The sequence below is a fragment of the Pan troglodytes genome, chromosome 2 (genome assembly GCF_028858775.2).
Source record: "Pan troglodytes isolate AG18354 chromosome 2, NHGRI_mPanTro3-v2.0_pri, whole genome shotgun sequence".
NCBI lineage: Eukaryota > Metazoa > Chordata > Mammalia > Primates > Hominidae > Pan > Pan troglodytes.
Window position 1 is genome coordinate 154,612,779 of NC_086015.1, and position 19,100 is coordinate 154,631,878.

The window sequence follows — 19,100 nt, forward strand, 5'->3', positions numbered from 1 at the left end:
TTTTCAAAGCTCTTTATTGGAGGTGGGAAATTAAGTAAATAGAATATATCAACTCCCTATAGGGTCTAGAACTTGATTACTTCTTCTACTTATAGATTATAATTGATATTTCAAAAAAGCATGATCAGGATTGTTGAAGTCTTAGGATTGATTAAGGAGCATAAAACATTCTAGAAAACCCTTTAAAAGTGTAAATTCAAACCTTTTATTAGTGATGATTATAGATATTGAAATACTTAACAATCCCAGAGTTACTTCTTTTATGTTATAATGTATAATGATGTAATTCAGTTTTGAAGTCGTCATATTTGGGCTGGACTCAGTGGCTCATGCCTGTAATCTGCACTTTGAGAGGCCAAGGTGAGAGTATTGCTTCAGCCCCAGAATTTGAGACCAGCCTGGGTAACATAGTGAGACTCAGTCTCTACAAAAGAAAATAAAAATTAAAAAATTAGCCAGGCGTGGTGGCATGCACCTATAGTCCCAGCTGCACGGGAGGCTAAAGTGAAGGATCGCTTGAGCTTGGGAGGTTGAGGTTGCAGTGAGCTGTGATCTGTTGCCTTGGGCAACAGAGCAAGACCCTGTCTCAAAATAAATAAATAAATAGAAATTGTCATATTCAAAGATAGCATCAATGAGGAATCGTGGTAGAATAAGAAAATAACGGGGCTTGAAATCAGACTTTGGCACAGTTCCTAGCAACTTACTAGCTGTGTGACATTGTGTGAGTTACTTACTCTGAGCTTCGGTTTCCTTCTCTGTAAAATAGAGATGAAGTGTATGAGGACAACCTACGGAACAACCAGTGGAACTAACCTATGGAACTAACATAGTGCCTGATACACAATATAATGCAAATCTTGAGCTACTTTTACTAATAATTTTGCTATTTCTGTATTCGTATACTCTCACCCCATCCCTCTGGGAATCAGGAATGCAGGGGTGTTGGCAAGATTGCTAGTTGGATTGACAATTCAATCTATGTCCACAGCTGAAAGAAAAGCCCACAGTGGCCTACACAGGCACTGCGTCCTTCAGCCTGGATCCATTCATGCTGCCTGCTAGAAGTTCATTATCCATTTCTCTGTCTTCCAAGTCAGAGGCATTAAACTACCTGAAAATGTGCTTTGAGGATTTGAAGAGCAATGTTGTTCTACCTTAATTAGCATTGTGTTCTATAAATTGTACCTAGTGATCCAACAGAACTTCAGGTTTCTCTTTTCCATAAGGTGACAATATACAAAGAACTAGGTACTTGTATATTAATATTCATTAGGTAAATTAAGTGTTCACATTATTAGTAGAGTGCCAAACTAGGTCCAGCCCGTACTAGAGGATAATGAACAGTTACCAATTGCACCATTCCTGGCTAAGGTATTAATAGTTTTTTGTTATTGTTTTGGAACTGGTTAGTTACTACACACACATTTATCAGACGTGAAGAGGTGTAGTCACATACTGGAAAAGTGTATTTCATTATTTTAATTTACATTTGAGCATGGGTAGCTTTTCTGATTTTGGAAATGATATTAATAATACTTCATCTGTTGAACTTTGGTGTCATCTGTGCACTGAAGATTTAGATGCTTGCCTGATTGTTTCTATATAGAAACATGCCCTTCTCTAAAAATAAGCAACTAATCTTAAAAGCCAGTTTAACTAAATGAGGATTCATTTTTTTTAAGTTGACATTTCTGGTGAGTCATTACACAGCCAGATCATTCTGTGGCTTTTCTGACCAGATTCCCTGCATCCAGGGTAGTCCTCCTCAAATTTTGAGTTATGAGAACCTTTGAAAACAGTGAATTTCAGGGGAGTCCTCATGGGTTTGTTTTTGCCCCATATATCGTAGTGATGGGAAAGCTAGGTGATAAGTTGAAACATTGACTTCTTCCCTTGTGCCTACCTGCAGACCATGCCACAGGGCTATACAATGTATGGGACACAGATGCCTTTGCAGCAGACATCGCAGCAGCAGGCTGGCAGTGTGGTCGTGTCTCCCAGCTATAACTCCAGAGCCTATCCGGCCGCACATTCCAACCCCGTGCTAATGGAAAGACTCAGACAGATTCAGCAGCAGCCGAGTGGCTATGTTCAGCAGCAGGCCTCGCCGTACCTGCAGCCCCTGACTGGCTCTCAGAGGTGATACACGTGGAAATGATGATGGCAATAATGAACAGTCACATTCTCGGGTTTCTTATGCTTCTTATAGGGCATGGTACTTTATCATTGTTTTTATGAGCTTGCATATTTGCAGATAATTTGCATTCCGTCATCTCGTTTTTAGTAGTATCCAGATAGAGGTTCAACATAAAGAATGCTGCATCTTGTTTATTTCATTAAAGATCCTTACAGTTTTGACTCATGTCTTCCAAGACATGAGTGTAACAGTCTTTACATGATAGTGTGTTTGCTTCAGTGTTCTTTTTTTTCCTTTTCTTTTTTAAAAATTCTCTGAACATATCTAACAGAGAAAACTCTTGATTATTGTTAGGAATGCCTTACTACAATTTGTTGATTGGAGCAATAAAATGTGTGATTGCAATACTAATTGTGCATGGTGCACATGAGAGTTTTGTTATAACTTAGTTTCTACCTTTTCCACCTCAAAGATATTTGGCAAAACAGGATTATGATAGACTTTTTTCTGTTCTTGTTTAATTAGATCCCTTAGAGTGTATAACCGTACTGTCTGTTGTAGTAGCTGCCAGCCACCTGTGGCTGTTTAAATTTAGACTATTTAAAATTAAATTAATAATACAGTTCCTCAGTCACACTAGTCACATTTCAAGTGTTCAGTGGTAGCCAAATGTGGCCAGCAGGACTAGCTTCAATGGTGTGTGACGTGCGCTGTGTTTAGAAGGGCCTGTGTTTAAAAAGGCTTCATGCTTAGTTTAATGCTCTGCAGTTTCTCTGTGGAAATTCTTACTAAGTTTTGATCAGGGAGCCTTGTGTTTTCGTTATTCACTGAGACCCCAAAATTATGCAGTTCGTTCTTGTGGCTAGTAGTTATCTTATTGGACAGCGCAGAGAGAAAACATTGCAGCCATCATAGAAAGTTCTGTTGGATAGTACTGTCTTAGCAGTATCATGTAAAACGTGTCAATCTAGTGGATAGCAGCACAGCTCCCATCTGTTACCATCAATGGCTGCATGACGACTCCAAGTAATCGCTCTTTGGAAAGTTGGCAAGGTTGATGGTAACACATTTGAGAAAATAGATATTTTGGATAATAATTTGGAAAATGTGCATTGTATGTACAATTTTTATAATAAATAGCAGCATAGCATGGCCCACAAACTTGAATTTCAAAGCCCAAAAGTTCTGGGTTCAAATCCCACCTGTGCCATTTGCTTTCTTAATAAGTTACCTCTAGCTCTGTTTTTTCATTTTTAAAGTAGGGATAACGAAACTGCTGACCTTAAAGGGCTCTCTGGTGGGGAGTAAATGAAGTAACACATTTCAGACCTTTAGTACAGTGCCTGCTTCAAAGTAAATGCTCAATTAATATTCCTCGTTGTTAAAAACTATTAAATGTTTATAAAGTGATTTATTGCATGACTGCAATTTTACCTTAAGTCATGTGCTTGCTGTACTTTTTCAAGTAGTCACATCTATTATTTTAACCACTGGGCTTTAGTCTATTTGAATTGTGCAAAGGATTATTGAGCGCTGATTGTTTCTTGGTTGGTGTATGTCATGTGCTGGTAGCACTGATTAAAAGTTTGACATTATGCTTGGGCCTGAACCAAGTTGCATTATTCTTTGCCAGACTGAACCATCAGGCTCTACAGCAGAGCCCTCTGGTGGGCGGGGGAATTGATGCTGTGCTGACTTCTGCACATCCAAACCTTCCCTCCGTGCCCCTGCCTCAGGATCCCATGAGACCCAGACAGCCGCAAGTTCGACAGCAGCAGAGACTCCTCCAGGTACGGGGCAGGGAGATGAGGGCAATGCCATCACCCTTCAGACAGTGCAAATATGCAACAGTCATAAAAAATGAAAAACACTATAGTTGTCAATTGCCAAATTCCAAGGATCCCTGTGGATTTGATGCTAGGAGCTACATTGGTACAATTTAGTTACAACTTGGCAAGAATTTTATTTTCTCTGTGTATCTACCAGGTTATGGGCAGAAGAGTACGTTTTGCAGAACATTCTTCCCATTTCACAAAGGTTTGGGAGGGCAGACGGATGCCTTTAATAGAGTTGGCCTCAGCTTACCCAGTCTCTGTTTAAGTAGGAGCCATGCAAATTTTTTAAAAGTGTCATAAATGTGAAAACAAAAAACTGAGCCATCCAGAGCTTTCATCAGATTCCTAGAGCATTCTGCAATCTAAAAACATTTCTATAACACCTCTGGTCTGATAAGGCTGTGAAATGGGAGGAACATAGACTGTTTCAAAGGATATTTCATCTTGTCTCTGTTAGAATCCAGAGAACTGTCATTCACTTATTTGATGTACATTTTAAGTCAGTTAGATAAAGGGTTCTTCCCCTTGATACATTTTTTTTTTCCCCCTTAAGACGGAGTCTCCCTCTGTCGCCCAGGCTGGACAACCTCCACCTCCTGGGTTCAAGTGATTCTCCTGCCTCAGCCTCCTGAGTAGCAGGGATTACAGGCGCCCACCACCACCCCTGGCTAATTTTTTTGTATTTTTAGTAGAGACGGGTTTTTGCCATGTTGGCCAGGCTGGTCTCAAACTCCTGACCTCAAGTGATCCGCCCACCTCAGCCTCCCAAAGTGCTGGGATTACAGGTGTGAGCCACCACACGCAGCTTCCTTGATATGTTCTTGTTTCTGACTTGCTTATTTAAAAAAATAGGCCATTATGTTTACCTGTGTCATTTGTCTTCAATATTAACAAGCTTGTCCTATGTTATTGGACTAGAGATTTCCTAAGGAGACTGTACAGTGGGCTCTAATCTTATCAGCAGTCCAACTTGAGATACACACTTACTTTATATACTACCAAGAACAGAACACCAAAAATGAGGAGTCTAGTAGAGCTGGAGTGCCCAAGGGCTGTACGTACTCTCAACTCGGTATGAGGTCAGTGAGAAGTAAACCTGCCATGCAGAAAGGGACACAGAGGAGCTTGGATGTCTTATCCTTGACACTGGATAGAGGGGAGAAACAAATATCTCCCCTGAGCATTTGAACCACAAGCTCCGGTGGGTTTGAGTCTGAATTCAGTGTGATCCACAGAATTCTGGTTGGTAGTGCCCAGGTGACAGGCAAAAGCCAACACACCCTCTGGAACTGGGCTTCCCAATTATAAGATGCCATTAGTAGTAAGATGTCATTAGTTCCATCCCAATTTGTGACCTGTTAAAAATGTTAAAAAAAAAAAAGTTGTATCACAAAATTGATAACATGTGACGGTAACCGATTAGGAGAGTATGGCCTTCAGATAGCAATCTCAGTCATTGTATAGATGTTGTTTCCAATGGTAAAAGCTCTCTAATCCTGTTTTGTCATGGAAATACTTATAGTACCTATCTCTTAAATATGTAGAAAGGATTAAATAAGAATATTCAAGTAAACCACTCATTTGATAATTTTACGATTAATGTTATGACTATTATCATTACTATGAGTACTCACTTTCTTAAATCATTTTTTCCAAGTTCTGAGGCTATGTTTCAGAATTTTTTAGGATTGATAATTTATATTTTGCTCTAGTTTAGAATTTCTCATTTCCAAATCACTGAGGAAAGTTACCACATTATTTGTTTACTTACCAGTTTTAAATCTTATGTTGGTGTTTTTCAAGGCTGCAAATACGGAAAGCCTTTTCTTATGAGACCATATGTACTTTTTATCCTAATTAGCATAATATGTCCTTCTGGTAATTTTTTCATCATCAACACATTCTTCCCTGGAGATAAGTGATTTGCTTCTACAACAGGATTATACTTCTTTTTTGGTGACTGGCCACCTCTGTAAAGGAAAAAGTTAATAATGATGAAGTTGGGTTAATTTTTCTTAGAAGAGGTTCTAGAAGGCTAACTGGAGAATCATATTGCAGTCATTGTGATGTGGGTCCAACTTGCATTGTTCTTGTTGGGATCATGCTACCCAGACCTCTGCTAGGATTCCAGATCCATGAGCATTGTCACTTAGTGAGACATGCCATATGGCAATAGCTATTTATTAGTTGGCTGTAAAGCAGACCAGTAATTGAGGGGATAGTATGCAAACCAAGTTGGAAAAGTACAAAAGATGAAGAAATGTCTAGACTGTCATCATTATCAGGATGAAGTGTTTGGGTGGAGGAAATTTTAAAGGTCATTGAAACAAAACAAAACAACTATTAATATTTTTCTCTCCTCTCTGTCCCACCTTGTGGATGTCTGGTCTGTGCTTTTTCTGTGACTTGGAAGCATTTTCCAAGAGCTGTGTGTTTGAGCCAACCCTGTTACTGACATGATTTCTGAATTTCTGATGTAAATTATGCCAGAAGGTGTCATGGCGACTAGTCTGCCTCTTCCTTTTGGAAAAAAACAAAAAACAAAAAAAAAACCTTTAAGAATTCTGCCAGATATCATAAAGAATGAGAGGATTACTACTGAGCAGTCCCTGTCCAACCTGTAGTGTAAGAAGGGATAAAACATGTGGAAGGACAAAGGACATGAAAGGAATTAAAACAGTAAGCAGAAAGGATGGCCCCGGACAGCGCAGTGTGGAATAGACAGCAGTACTGACTGCCACTGGAAGAGATCCGTAGGGTTGGGGTGGTCCTAGAAGGCTTCATGGATGAGCAGGTTTAGGTCTTGCCCTCAAAAGGACGAATGAGGTTCAGCAAGGTAGAGATGCAGCAGGCAGGTATATATTGTTTTTACTACAACATAAAAATTAGATACAAGGTATATCGGGGAAACAGATTCAGCAATGCTGTTTTCTTCTTCCTTTTAAGTGTATAACATTTTTACCCTCTTTCCAGATGCAGCAGCCCCAGCAGCCCCAGCAGCCCCAGCCCCAGCAGCCTCCCCAGCCCCAGCAGTCCTCGCAGCCCCAGAGTCAGACCCTTGGTCTCCAAGCAATGCAGCCCCAGCAGCCCTTGGTAAGGCCTGTTGTTTTGGAATCAGACATGTGGGTTTCTTCTTTAAAAGCAGGTTGCATTGTTCATGTTCATAAGATTGTTAAGAATCGACAAAGCCTAAGTATACCCTAAAAATTTTTCCTAGAACTTTACTAGAGTTTTGTTGTCATTGTAGTTGGTATATTTATTTTCATAGGAAGATACAAGTAAATATTTGGGATTCAGTAGGTTATACCATTATTCTTCAAAATTTTTCGGACTGTTCCACAGACAAAATTTTTTACATTGAGATGTGGTCTTTTTTTCCTAAACAATGATAAAACGATGATTTACTATGTATGTTTAAAAGATTGTCTTACCATACTTTGATTTTTACTATAATCTCAAAAACCATGGGCGCACTTTCTAAAATATTATCTATTATCTTCAATAAGAAATTGTTTTTCATTCAGTTAGCACTTGCTGCAAGAGTTTTCATGTAACTCACAGTTGGATAGTTCACTTCTCTAGCTTCATAAATCAAATTTGGAAATGTCATATGCATAGCCATCAAAGTTTTCTAAACCTCAGTCATTTACAACAGCCATATTCCTGTTTCATTAATTACTTTTTTTAAACTGTCGTCTTATTATATTTGCTTAAATAAATGTAGTTTTCAAAGAAGCATTTTATCATTACCATCCATAATTATATCACTTGCCACATATTGGAAATATCTGTGAAAGTAAATACAAAAATAATTTAGAAGGGAATCTCCATTTAACTGAGTGATGTGAATTGCATGAATGAGCCCTACCTACGATGAGCTGGCTGACCGCTCATGTCTCACACTTTGAGAAACACTAGTGTAGACTGCCTTCAGCACAGGATTTTTAAACTAGCTGGTTTCACAACTTGTAGAAAAGGGGGAACAACGTGGTATAGAGATAGTACATGAGGAGGGATCAGAGTAGAGTTAGGTGGTTAAAGAACTGCATCCAAATCAGATTGACCAGAACATGGTCAACTGGAATAGGGCATCCATAGTACATTTAACAAACTCTGCGTAAGCCAGTTTGTTCCGCTCCCCCAACTCCCCCCCACCCTTTTTTTTTTTTTTTTTTTTTTGAGACGGAATCTCACTCGGTCACTCAAGCTGGAGTGCAGTGCAATCTCAGCTCACTGCAATCTCCTCCTCCCAGGTTCAAGCAATTCTCCTGCCTCAGCCTCCCAAGTAGCTGGGATTACAGGCACCTGCCACCACACCCAGCTAAATTTTGTATTTCACCATGTTGGCCAGACTGTGGTCTTGACCTCATGACCTCAGGTGATCCACCCACTTTGGCCTCCCAAAATGCTGGGATTACAGGCGTGAGCCACTGTGCCCGGCCTATTCCCCATTTTTAAGTTAATTCTTTTTAATTATGGATCTAGTTTTTCCAGCTCTGATTAAAAAAATATATATGTTTGTGACATTTATTGCAATCTACTTCAGAAAACCTTCTTAAAGTAGAGGTAGTATGTAAAACTGCACTGCCTGCCTACCTATCCGATGTGTATTAGCAGGAACTGGCTGTTACTTAGCAAATGTTGTAGAAGAGATTCCTTTGGATGCACCACTGTTGGCTGAGTCTAGTGTCCCATACAAGAACGAGATACACCTTTTGTTTTGAAATAATTTCAAATGACAGAAAATTTGCAAGAATAGTACAAAGAATTTCCATAAGCCCTTTACCCAGATTTACTAATTCTTAACATTTTGTCACATTTGCTTTATTATTCTCTCTTTCACTCCCCCCACCTACTGCCATTTAAACATACATGTGCCTCTTTACCCCTAAGTACTTTCACTTTTTTTTTTCCAAAACATAGATATTCTTTTATAAAAACTGGGTATTATTAAAATTAGGAAATTGAACATTACTACAATGCTTTATAACCTATAACTCTTTTGCAGATAGACAAATTAATGCTCTTTATTGCATTGATTTTCTTTTTCCCCTGGTTCAGGATCATCACATTTTGCATTTAGCTTTCATGTCTTTTTACTCGCCTTCATCTAGACCAACTCCAAAGCTGCCTTTTTGTCTTCATGAAGTTGACATTTTTAAGGTCTATGGAATGTTTATTTTGTAGAATGCTACTCAATTTGATTTATCTGCCTAGATTAATCATGATTAGATTCAGGTTATACATTTTTGGCAACAATATTAGAGGTGCCATTGTGTCCTTTTCAGTATATGGCATTAGGATATACATTGTTGGTGATATTACTTTAATCCTTTTGTGTGTCTTGTGTCTGATAGATCTCCCCACTGTGAACTTATTATTTTCCCTTTGCAATTAATAATTTATGAGAATAGTTTGATAAATCTGTCATTACTCATCAAATCTTCACACACTACTGTTAGCATCTATTAAATTATTCTTGCCTAAATTCATTCTTACTATGGATGTGGAAAAATTATTTTCTTTTTTTAATTTTTAATTCTTTTAATTATGGATACATAATATTTGTACATATTTATGTACAGATAAGTGAGATTTCGATACAAGCTTTCAATGTGTAATGATCAAATCAGGGTAATTGGGGTACCCAAAATCGCTTCAAGCATTTCTGATTTGTGTTATTTCGTGTTGCTTTGTGTTTCTTTGTATTCCACTTCTACTCTTTTAGTGATTTTGAGACATATAGTAAATTATTGTAAACCACTATTGCCCTATTGTACTACCAAACACTAGTTCTTACTCTGTAATGGGTACAAAATGGTGATTTTTCTTACTCTTATGTTTCTGCATTTAGCAGTTGGTATTTGTATTAGTTAGGGTTCTCTAGAGGGACAGAACTAATGGAATAGATATGTATATATAAAGGGGAGTTTATTAAGTATTAACTCACACGACCACAAGGTCCCACAATAGTCTGTCTGCAGGCTGAGGAGCAAGGAGAGCCAGTCCAAGTTCCAAAACTGAAGAACTTGGGAGTCCGGTGTTTGAGGGCAGGAAGCATCCAACACGGGAGAAAGATGTAGGCTGGGAGGCTAGGCCAGTCTTGCATTTTCATGTTTTTCTGCCTGCTTTATATTTGCTGGCAGCTGATTAGATGGTGCCCACCAGATTAAGGGTGGGTCTGCCTTCCCCAGCCCACTACTCAAATGTTAATCTCCTTTGGCAACACCCTCACAGACACACCGAGGATCAGTACTTTGCATCTTTCAATCTAATCAAGTTGACACTCAGTATTAACCATCACAAGTCCACCCCTTGTCTACTTGAGCCCATACACACCTCCTGAGATCAGACATAATCTTCAAATAAAGACAATAGTAAGGTCGTAATTACAGCTAACATAATACAACTATCCTTCCTGCAACCGGAAACGCACCAATCCCCAACCCAAATACTATTACATAAAGTTAACAATGCTTAAATCCTGATATGAAGTCAGTAAATCCTATGTCACATGATAAAGGAAAAGGAAATAAAATTATTAGTACAAGTGTATACCTGCACAAACATGTTTTTAACAAAAGAAGGAGGAAATACTCGTGACAGTTACAGTCCGCTTTTCTGCCACTGTCACGTGGTCATAGCCGGTATTGATGACTACCTTCTTCTGCTACCCATTCTGTATTCCCTTCACCTTCAGCAAGCACCTCAGCAGGTCGTGTTTTTCTTCCTGGTTGAGTGACCCAAACCATTCCTGAGGGGTCTGGATCATTTGTAGTCCTGTCTGGTTTGGGCTGTTGTAGTTTCCCATTGACCTTAATCACAGGGCATAGTAACACTAAGAGACGCCCTAATGGATCTCGTGTATTCCATGAATACTCTTCCTTACCTCTGTTGTGGAATAGTAGACTGATTTCATCTTGATAGTCCGGGTCAATCACCCCAGCCAACACTGTAACTCCCTTCTTAGCCTGTTGGCTTAAAGGTAGGAGGAGCCCAAAGTGTCCAGGTGACAATCTTAACTTCCAGTTTAATAGAATCATTGTATTCCTAGTGGCAGTGTTCCTCCCTCTGGAACTAAGACCTCTAGGCCAGCAGAACGTAATGTTGCGGGAACAGGAAGCAAAAATTTTGCTAGTGGATCACTAGGAGTGATGGTGAGTGGTGCCACTTCCACTTCTACCCCTTGATTCCTGGACTTGTGAATCCTGGCTATGGGAGAAACAGTACTATATATTGGATACTGATTAAGAGCATACACGGCCTTCTGGAGAACTTTGCCCCAGCCCTGCAAAGTATTGTCACCTAATTGGCATTGTAATTGTAACTTCAAAAGGCCATTTCACCATTCTGTCAATCCAGCTGCTTCAGGATGATGGGGAACATGGTAAGATCAGTGAATTCCATGAGCATGAGCCCACTGCTGCACTTCTTTAGCTGTAAAGTCAGTGCCTTGGTCAGAGGCAGTGCTGTGTGGGATACCATGATGGTGGATAAGGCATTCTGTGAGTCCACGGATGGTAGTCTTGGCAGAGGTGTTGTGTTCAGGATAGGCAAACCCACATCCGGAGTAAGTGTCTTCCAGTGAGGACAAACCTCTGCCATTTCCGTGGTGGAAGAAGTCCAATATAATCAACCTGCCACCATGTAGCTGGCTGATCACCCTGAGGAATGGTGGCATATCGTGGGCTCGGTGTTGGTCTCTGCTGTTGGCAAATTGGGCAGTCAGTGGTGGCCGTAGCCAGGTCATCCTTTATGAGTGGAAGTCCACGTTGCTGAACCTGTGCGTAACCTCCATCCCTGCCACCATGGCCACTTTGTTCATGGGCCCATTGAGGAATGACAGTGGTGGCTGGGGAAAGAGGCTGAGTGGTGTCCACAGAATGGGTGATCCTATCCACTTGATTATTAAAATCTTCCTCTGCTGAGGTCACCCATTGGCGAGCACTCACATGGAATACAAATATCTTCACAGTTTTCAACCACTCAGAGAGGTCCATCCACATACCTCTTCCCCAGATTTCTTTGTCACTAGTCTTCCAATCATGCTTCTTCCTGTGCTTTACTGTGTTTTTTTTGTTTTGTTTCTTTGTGTTTGGAGACAGAGTGTTGCTCTCTCACCCAGGCTGGAGTGCAGTGGCGCAATCTTGGCTCACTGCAACCTGCACCTCCCGAGTTCCAGCAGTTCTTGTGCCTCAGCCTCCCAAGAAGCTGAGATTACAGGCACGCACCATCACACTAGGCTAATTTTTGTATTTTTAGTAGCGATGGGGTTTCACCATGTTGGCCAGGTGTCTCGAACTCCTGACCTCAAGTGATCCACCTGCCTGGGCCTCCCAAAGTGCTGGGATTGTAGGCATGAGCCACCATGCCTGGCAAGAAAATTTTTATATATCCTTTTATCTTTCGGTATTTTTCTTTTTCTTAATAGTTCCACTAAGATGCATTATATGTATTATAAATATATTTATTTATATTTTATAAACATCTCCAGCAGATTCAGTTCTTGGTACTAGCCAAAGCTCTCCATTCTTTGTTTTTTTCTTTGCTAGAGAAGAGGGTGGTAAGGTAGCTGTTGAAGATAAGTGAACTCTTCCTGTTTTGGGGTTCTGATTCATGCTGTATCAAAGCAGAAGTGGTAATGGTAACACATTGTCCCCCATCCCCTGACTTGTCCTGCTGCTATCTGGTGACATTCACAGTTGAATTCAATAAATGCTTTTTTCTTAGGGTAGTGCAGAAGTGATTGCCATCATGTGTGTGTGGTGGAGACCAGCACCCTGCCAGATGTTATAGAGCGTGCCAGTGAAACATCACTTCCTGCCACTAGAGGACTTAGAATCATAGGAAGTGGCTCAATGGCAGCACTGCCTGTGGAAAGTAGTTTACGGTTGCTGAATTTTTGATAGAAGAGCTGGAGGCATTGCATTAGTTTGCTAGAACTCCCTAACAAAGTACGCAAACTAGATGTCTTCAACAACAGAAATGTACTGTCTGTTTTGGAGGCCAGAAATCCAAGATTAAGGTGTCAGCAGGGTTGTTGGTTCCCTCTGAGGGCTGTGAGAGAGAATCTGTTCCATGCCTCTCCTCCAGCTTCTGGTGGCTTGCTGGGACTCTTTGGCATCGCTCGGCCCGTGGAAGCAGCACCCTGAGCTTTGCCTCCACCTTCGCAGGCATTCTCCCTGTGCATATACGTGTCTAATTTTTTATAAGGATACCAGTCCTTATACATTTTCACTTTTTATAAGGACACCAGTCATATTGATTTAGGTCCCATCCTAATTATCTAATTTCAACTTGATTACCACTGCAAAGACCCTGTTTCTAAATAAGGTCACATTCTGAGGTACTGGGTGTTATGACTCCAGCATGTCTTTTTTAGGGAACATAATTCAACCGAAATAATAACAGGTCAGAAGGTGAGAGAAGTTTGGGAAGCCTTGATGGAGGAGGCTGAATGTGGCAGATGTTGAAGGCAGTAGGATTTGATTCATTGCTTTTTTTTTTTTTTTTTTTTGAAAAGAAAAAATTGAATGTTAATTTTTTTTAGAGTTAGAATTCAAGTTTTATTTAGAATTAATGAAAATATATTTTTTTGTTCTTTTGTTGCTGTTGTAAGAGGAACAGAACTAGTTTTTTTTTTTTTAGCTTTTGCACAAGTCCATTCTATTTTAATGCATTCTAGGAGATCATAAAAATATATATATATATATTTTTTGAAACGGAGTCTTGCTCTGTCACCCAGGCTGGAGTCCAATGGTATGATCTCAGCTCACTGCAACCTCCGCCTCCCTGGTTCAAGCGATTCTCCTGCCTCAGCATCCCGAGTAGCTGGGATTACAGGTGCCTGCCACCATGCCCAGCTATTTTTTTTTTTTTTATACTTTAAGTTCTGGGGTACATGTGCAGAATGGATTCATTGCTTTTTGACTATTTTGTTCATCTCTTTGCTCGTTGACGGCATCAGCTGGGATGTGTGGGACAATGATCATCCCTTGGTTTTGGCTGTAAAAAATCACTTTAAAAACTTATAAAAAGTTAACAACTTCTTGGAAAAAGTGACTCAGGGCAGAAATGAGTGCTTCCTTAAAACGTGTCACCAGAAAACAGAGTTTTTCTGTGAAAAGAGCAAGAAAGACTAAGAAAAGTCTATGTTTACAAATTAAATCTGGTCTGGACTTAATATCAATGCCTGTGTTGCCATTTACTTACTTAAGTTGCTTGTATTCTGTGAAGGAAAAACATCTGGAAATAAAGACATGGGTGCCCTTGGTGGGAAAATATATTTGGCATGTCTGATTTTGGCCTAAATTATAGCTCTTGACTAGAAAAATATTTTTAATGCTTATTAAATCATTAAATAATTTTAATGCTTGTTGTTATGATTAAGTTAATTCTTAACTAAATATGTTGACAGACCATGATCTTTTCTTTAAAACTACTTCCAGTGTTAAGAAAATAATGTTAACACCATCCCGCTGCGTCATTTCCTTTCATCTTAAACTCAGGTTGTCTTAGTTTGGTGACTTAAAAAAATATGCTAACAGAAAGCTTTAAATAGTTGGCTTTTTACATCGACTGATCCTTGTGTCCGTTTCATATTATATTGAATATTTGCCTTTTAAAAATATGCATAATGGTAGCAATAGTTACTTAATTACATTAAATTTTAGTCAGTGATCACTTGTGAAATTGTCCTTTACTCTTCCTCAAGAAATTCATTTGTTCCATTCAGAGAAATTGAGATATTTTTTCAGTCTGCCTCTGGAATTGGGAAGTAGCATGCACAGATAATATGATTCTCCTTTTGAAGTGGAAGAAATTAGGTCCAGAGAACATTGAGCTACGTTGCCTTCCTTTGCGTGAATTTGGAAAAAAATTTTTTCTTTTGGAAGGAAAAGAAGAAGTAATATTTATAGAAAGAGGTTGGGGAAGAAATATCAGGAGATTTCTGGTAACTGGATAGCCAATATATTTGATATAGTACTTTTTTCTTACTAAACTGCGTACAGATTAGATGACTCTGCCGGACGCAATGGCTCACGCCTGTAATCCCAGCACTTTGGGAGGCTGAGGCGGGTGGATCACGAGGTCAGGAGATTGAGACCATCCTGTCTAACACGGTGAAACCCCGTCTCTACTAAAAATACAAAAAAATTAGCCAGGCGCGGTGGTGGGTGCCTGTAGTCCCAGCTACTCGGGAGGCTGAGGCGGGAGAATGGCGTGAACCCCCGGGAGGCGGAGCTTGCAGTGAGCCGAGATCGCGCCGCTGCACTGTAGCCTGGACGACTGAGCGAAACTCTGTCTCAAAAAAACAAAACAAAACAAAAAAACTCTATGCAAGTTAGTAGTTACCTTGAAAATAAACACACAAAAAATTCTGAAACACATCAGCTGCTAGCTCTGTCTGAGGATGTGGACTGAGAGTGTGCCGCCCTGTGAGAGTGGAGATGTGGCTGAGTGCATGCACAACCCTATACGTTGTTGTTCCTTCCGCTGCCGCTTGTAGGGACGGACGACCATGCTTCATTCGTCGGAGGAATCTGTGGACTCTCAGTTGGTAGTGCAGTTTTAAAATAAATGTTGCTTTGCTGCTTTGTTCTTCTGGTAACAAATGAAGTGGTCACAGCAAAAACCTCTTAACTGTCATGAGGGAAGGGATGTATTTTACTCTGGTGCCCTTGGAACCCAGAAGATTGCCTGGATTTTGATAAATATTTGTTGAATGACTCATTTGTTGGATGTCAAAGCAATGAAAAAAACCTTTGTTAAAATCACACGTTATCCATAAGAAAGGGAAAACACAATTCAGGAGGCAAGGTGTCCAGACCATCTGAGCATCGGTAGGTCCATCACTGAATCAGTTTTGTCAGCATATGCTTTCGCTGACGGGGCAAGCTCAAGTTTTGAGACAAAAAATATTTAAATGATGTTTATTTAAATAGAAATTACTAATTAGCAGCACATTTTTTGCCTATGCTGTGATTGAGCAGAAGTAGTAAATGTTATTGAATAAAATAGGAATTTAGAGATCAGTCAAAATACATTATCAGAATTTTAATTTTAATTTATTTTAGAGGCAGAGTCTCAATCTTGTCAGCCAGGCTGGGGTGCAGCAATGTGATCATGGCTCACTGCAGTCTCAGACTCTTAGGCTCAAGTGATCTTTCCACCTCAGCCTTCCAAGTAGCTGGGAACTACAGTAAATACATTTGTGTGTGTGTGTGTGTGTGTGTTTAATTCAGCAAACAATGGTATTTCCTGGAGAGTGGTTATACCATGTTGATTAGTTATACCTGACAGTAGTAAGCTGGGTATTCGGTCTTGTGGTTACAGCAGGAGCATGGCATGGCTTCTGCCTCTGAGAAGTAAAAATCCAGAATCCTAGAGAGAGAAGCAATTATCATGTTAAACCATATGTTTGCTAATAGAGGCATTTACACAGTACTAAGGGTACAAAAGCAGTGATTCACTCTTTAAATGCGTGAGGGAATCGATGATAACTTCAGCTGATCTTTGAAGGATGAGTAGATTTATGGGAAGGGTAGAGTGGAACGAAGTGGGGAGGAAGTGTATTCCAGGAGAAGGGATGAACATCTACAAAGGCACAGAGGGGAGAGATCATCTTCTGTATGGATATGGGCCAAAAAATCTTTCCCACTTCATTTATCACATTTGAATAGAGAAGGCAAAACATACATAGATTATGATTTGGGGGACCTCTAGTAAACCTTACTGAACCTATTTATTGACCTGTTTTGGTAAATTAAAAATTCAACTCCCACCACAGTGATGATTCCAAAATCTCACCAAGCACCTGAACCACTTGGGGGAGCCATTTTAAAAATTCAGATTTCTAGCACATTAGCTACAGAAATTCTAATTCAGGAAGTCTAGAGAGGAGTCCCAGGAGGATAATCCTTTAAATTTCCCCCAGTGATTTTGTGCTGCCTCAGCCACATACAGGGTTCAGTTCTTCACAGGAGGGGTTCAGTTTGAATTGAAATGCTCAGTAGTGAGGCTTCTGTAGGGTGTTGGAGGCAGCCCTCATCCCCTAGTGGTAGGTGCTCCAGAGCCCAGAGAAATTGCATCTGGGGCCTATTGCCTGTGCATGTACAGGTGAAAGCAAGTTAAAATTAGTATCCAGAGGCCTTGAGAGGAAGCAGATGTGGTAAAACACTGTAAGAAGATTGTAGATATAGACCATGTACTTCTGGTCAGTTTAAGGAAGTTGGTCAGATTTCTTGGCCTCAGAATCTTTTCATGTTCAAAGATTATTGCAGACCCAAAGAGCTTTTGTGTATCAATATTTACCATGTTAGAAATCAAATATTTGTTAATACTAAATATTGTTATGTTTAGTACCTAAAGATAAACTTATGTTACTGGAAGTAACATGCTTTTATGAAAAATAGGCATATGTTTCAAAATAAAGTTATATGAGAATGACATGGTTTTACTTTTTTTTTTTTTTTTTGAGACAGGGTCTTACTTTGTTACCCTGGCTGGAATGCAGTGGTACGATCATGGCTCACTGTAGCCTTGACCTCATGGGCTCAAGTGATCCTCCCACATCAGCCTCCTAAATAGCTGAACTACAGGCATGCACCACCATGCCTGGCTAATTTTAGTAATTTTTTGTAGAGATGGCGATTTGCCATGTTGCCCAGGCTGGTCTCGAACTCCCAGGCTCAAGCTGTCTGCTCGCCTTGGCCTCTCAGAGTGCTGGGATTACAGGTGTGACTCACTGTGCCTGGCCTGGTTTACATTTTTTAAAATTTCTTCAATGTCTGGTTTAATAGAGAACATTTGATTTGTTGTAATAGCACATGTTATGTAGGCTCTGGAAAGCTGTAATGTACGTGCATGAGAAAATAAGTGAAAAAAGCAGATAATGTCTTAGTATTTATTTTGAAAATGGTTTTGACCTTGCAGATAACCTGACAGAGTCTTGGGGACCTCTCCCAGGAATCCCTGGATCACAATTTGAGGCCCTCTGACTATGTACTACCTCTTAAGCCACCCTCACACCACCCTGAACTCCCCAACATACACACGCATACATGTGTACACAAGCTTCCTAGTTACTGCTTAGTATACCTAGTTACTGCTTAGGCTCTGCAAAATATAGTATCTGAGGCAACCACTACAGTGTTTTATTCTGTGAAATACTCTATTTGAAGCAGGCTTTAAATGAACATAAAGAAGGCAGCTATGTGTTTGTTGAGTGAATAAATGTTGACTATTTATACACCATGTACCCCAATATGCTGTTCAATCAGCTTAGACATCTTTATAGCCAGCCTTTTAGAATCTGTAATTATTTCTGAATAAGTTGGTATTTGGAAGCTGGTATTTTCAATCATGGATAGGCTTGAGGGGAATGTAGTGGTTGGTCAAAGGGTCCAAAGTTTCATTTAGACAGGAGGAATAAGTTTTGTTGATCTATTGCATAGCAAGGTAACTATAGTTAATAATGTATATTCCAGAATTGCTAAAGTAGATTTTAAATGTGTTCACCACAGTGAAATAAGTCTGTAAGATGATAGATGTCATAGATATGGGACATTTTCTGGGGGCAGCAGTCTTAACCAGTCAGAAGTGAACAGCAAAACTTGACATGAACTCATTGGTGGCAAAAGCTGACCTGAATAGACATGAGGCTCTTTTCATTTATCCTACCTGATATAATTATTCATGTGCTTGCTACAGAAATGTAATATGCTTGATTATGGAGTGCTGTCCTACATTTTGCCTGGTCTGCATATTAGGAGTGTTTCTTAGTAAACTGCCTATGTTCAGATTCCAAAGCACATATCTGTCTTAGGACTTTGGATAAGAGATTGAGGACAGTTACAGCTAAGTCAGGATTAAATATGCTAATAGACACATAGAATGTCTGGAACAGTACCTGGCACATAGTACAATAGTTTCCCCAAGTAAGCATAAAAACTATTGAATAGAAAAGAATACTAACATTTCCATATAAATGAAAGATTGATTTTTATTTTTTACTCTTGATTTGGGCAATGGAAAAAAATGGCAAGCTGCTGCATCTCTAATTTGTATTGGGGAAAATAGTAACATTGGTGGAGGGAATAGTTCATTCGTTTTGTGGATCTTTC

The 19,100-nt window shown here is 39.7% G+C and overlaps 1 protein-coding gene and 1 long non-coding RNA gene across 15 annotated transcripts in view; one reads left to right on the forward strand and one right to left on the reverse strand.

Annotated features, from left to right (window-relative positions):
- The window catches only part of MED12L (mediator complex subunit 12L), a 346,021-nt gene that overhangs the window by 321,906 nt on the left and 5,015 nt on the right, over positions 1-19,100 (forward strand). For 12 of the 14 annotated variants that reach the window (XM_009446694.5, XM_016942161.4, XM_016942163.4 and 9 more), the window contains 3 exons: positions 1,913-2,142; positions 3,774-3,930; positions 6,949-7,068. In XM_009446694.5, coding sequence (XP_009444969.4) covers positions 1,913-2,142; positions 3,774-3,930; positions 6,949-7,068 — 507 coding nt within the window. The remainder of the gene's footprint in view (positions 1-1,912; positions 2,143-3,773; positions 3,931-6,948; positions 7,069-19,100) is intronic. The other 2 variants (XM_054681169.2, XM_063806308.1) reach the window with 1 other exon arrangement.
- Positions 192-6,114, reverse strand: LOC107970813 (uncharacterized). Its single transcript, XR_008547146.1, has 2 exons — positions 5,747-6,114; positions 192-424 (listed from the first exon to the last, which is right to left on the reverse strand). It is a non-coding gene; the product is annotated as an uncharacterized LOC107970813 (long non-coding RNA).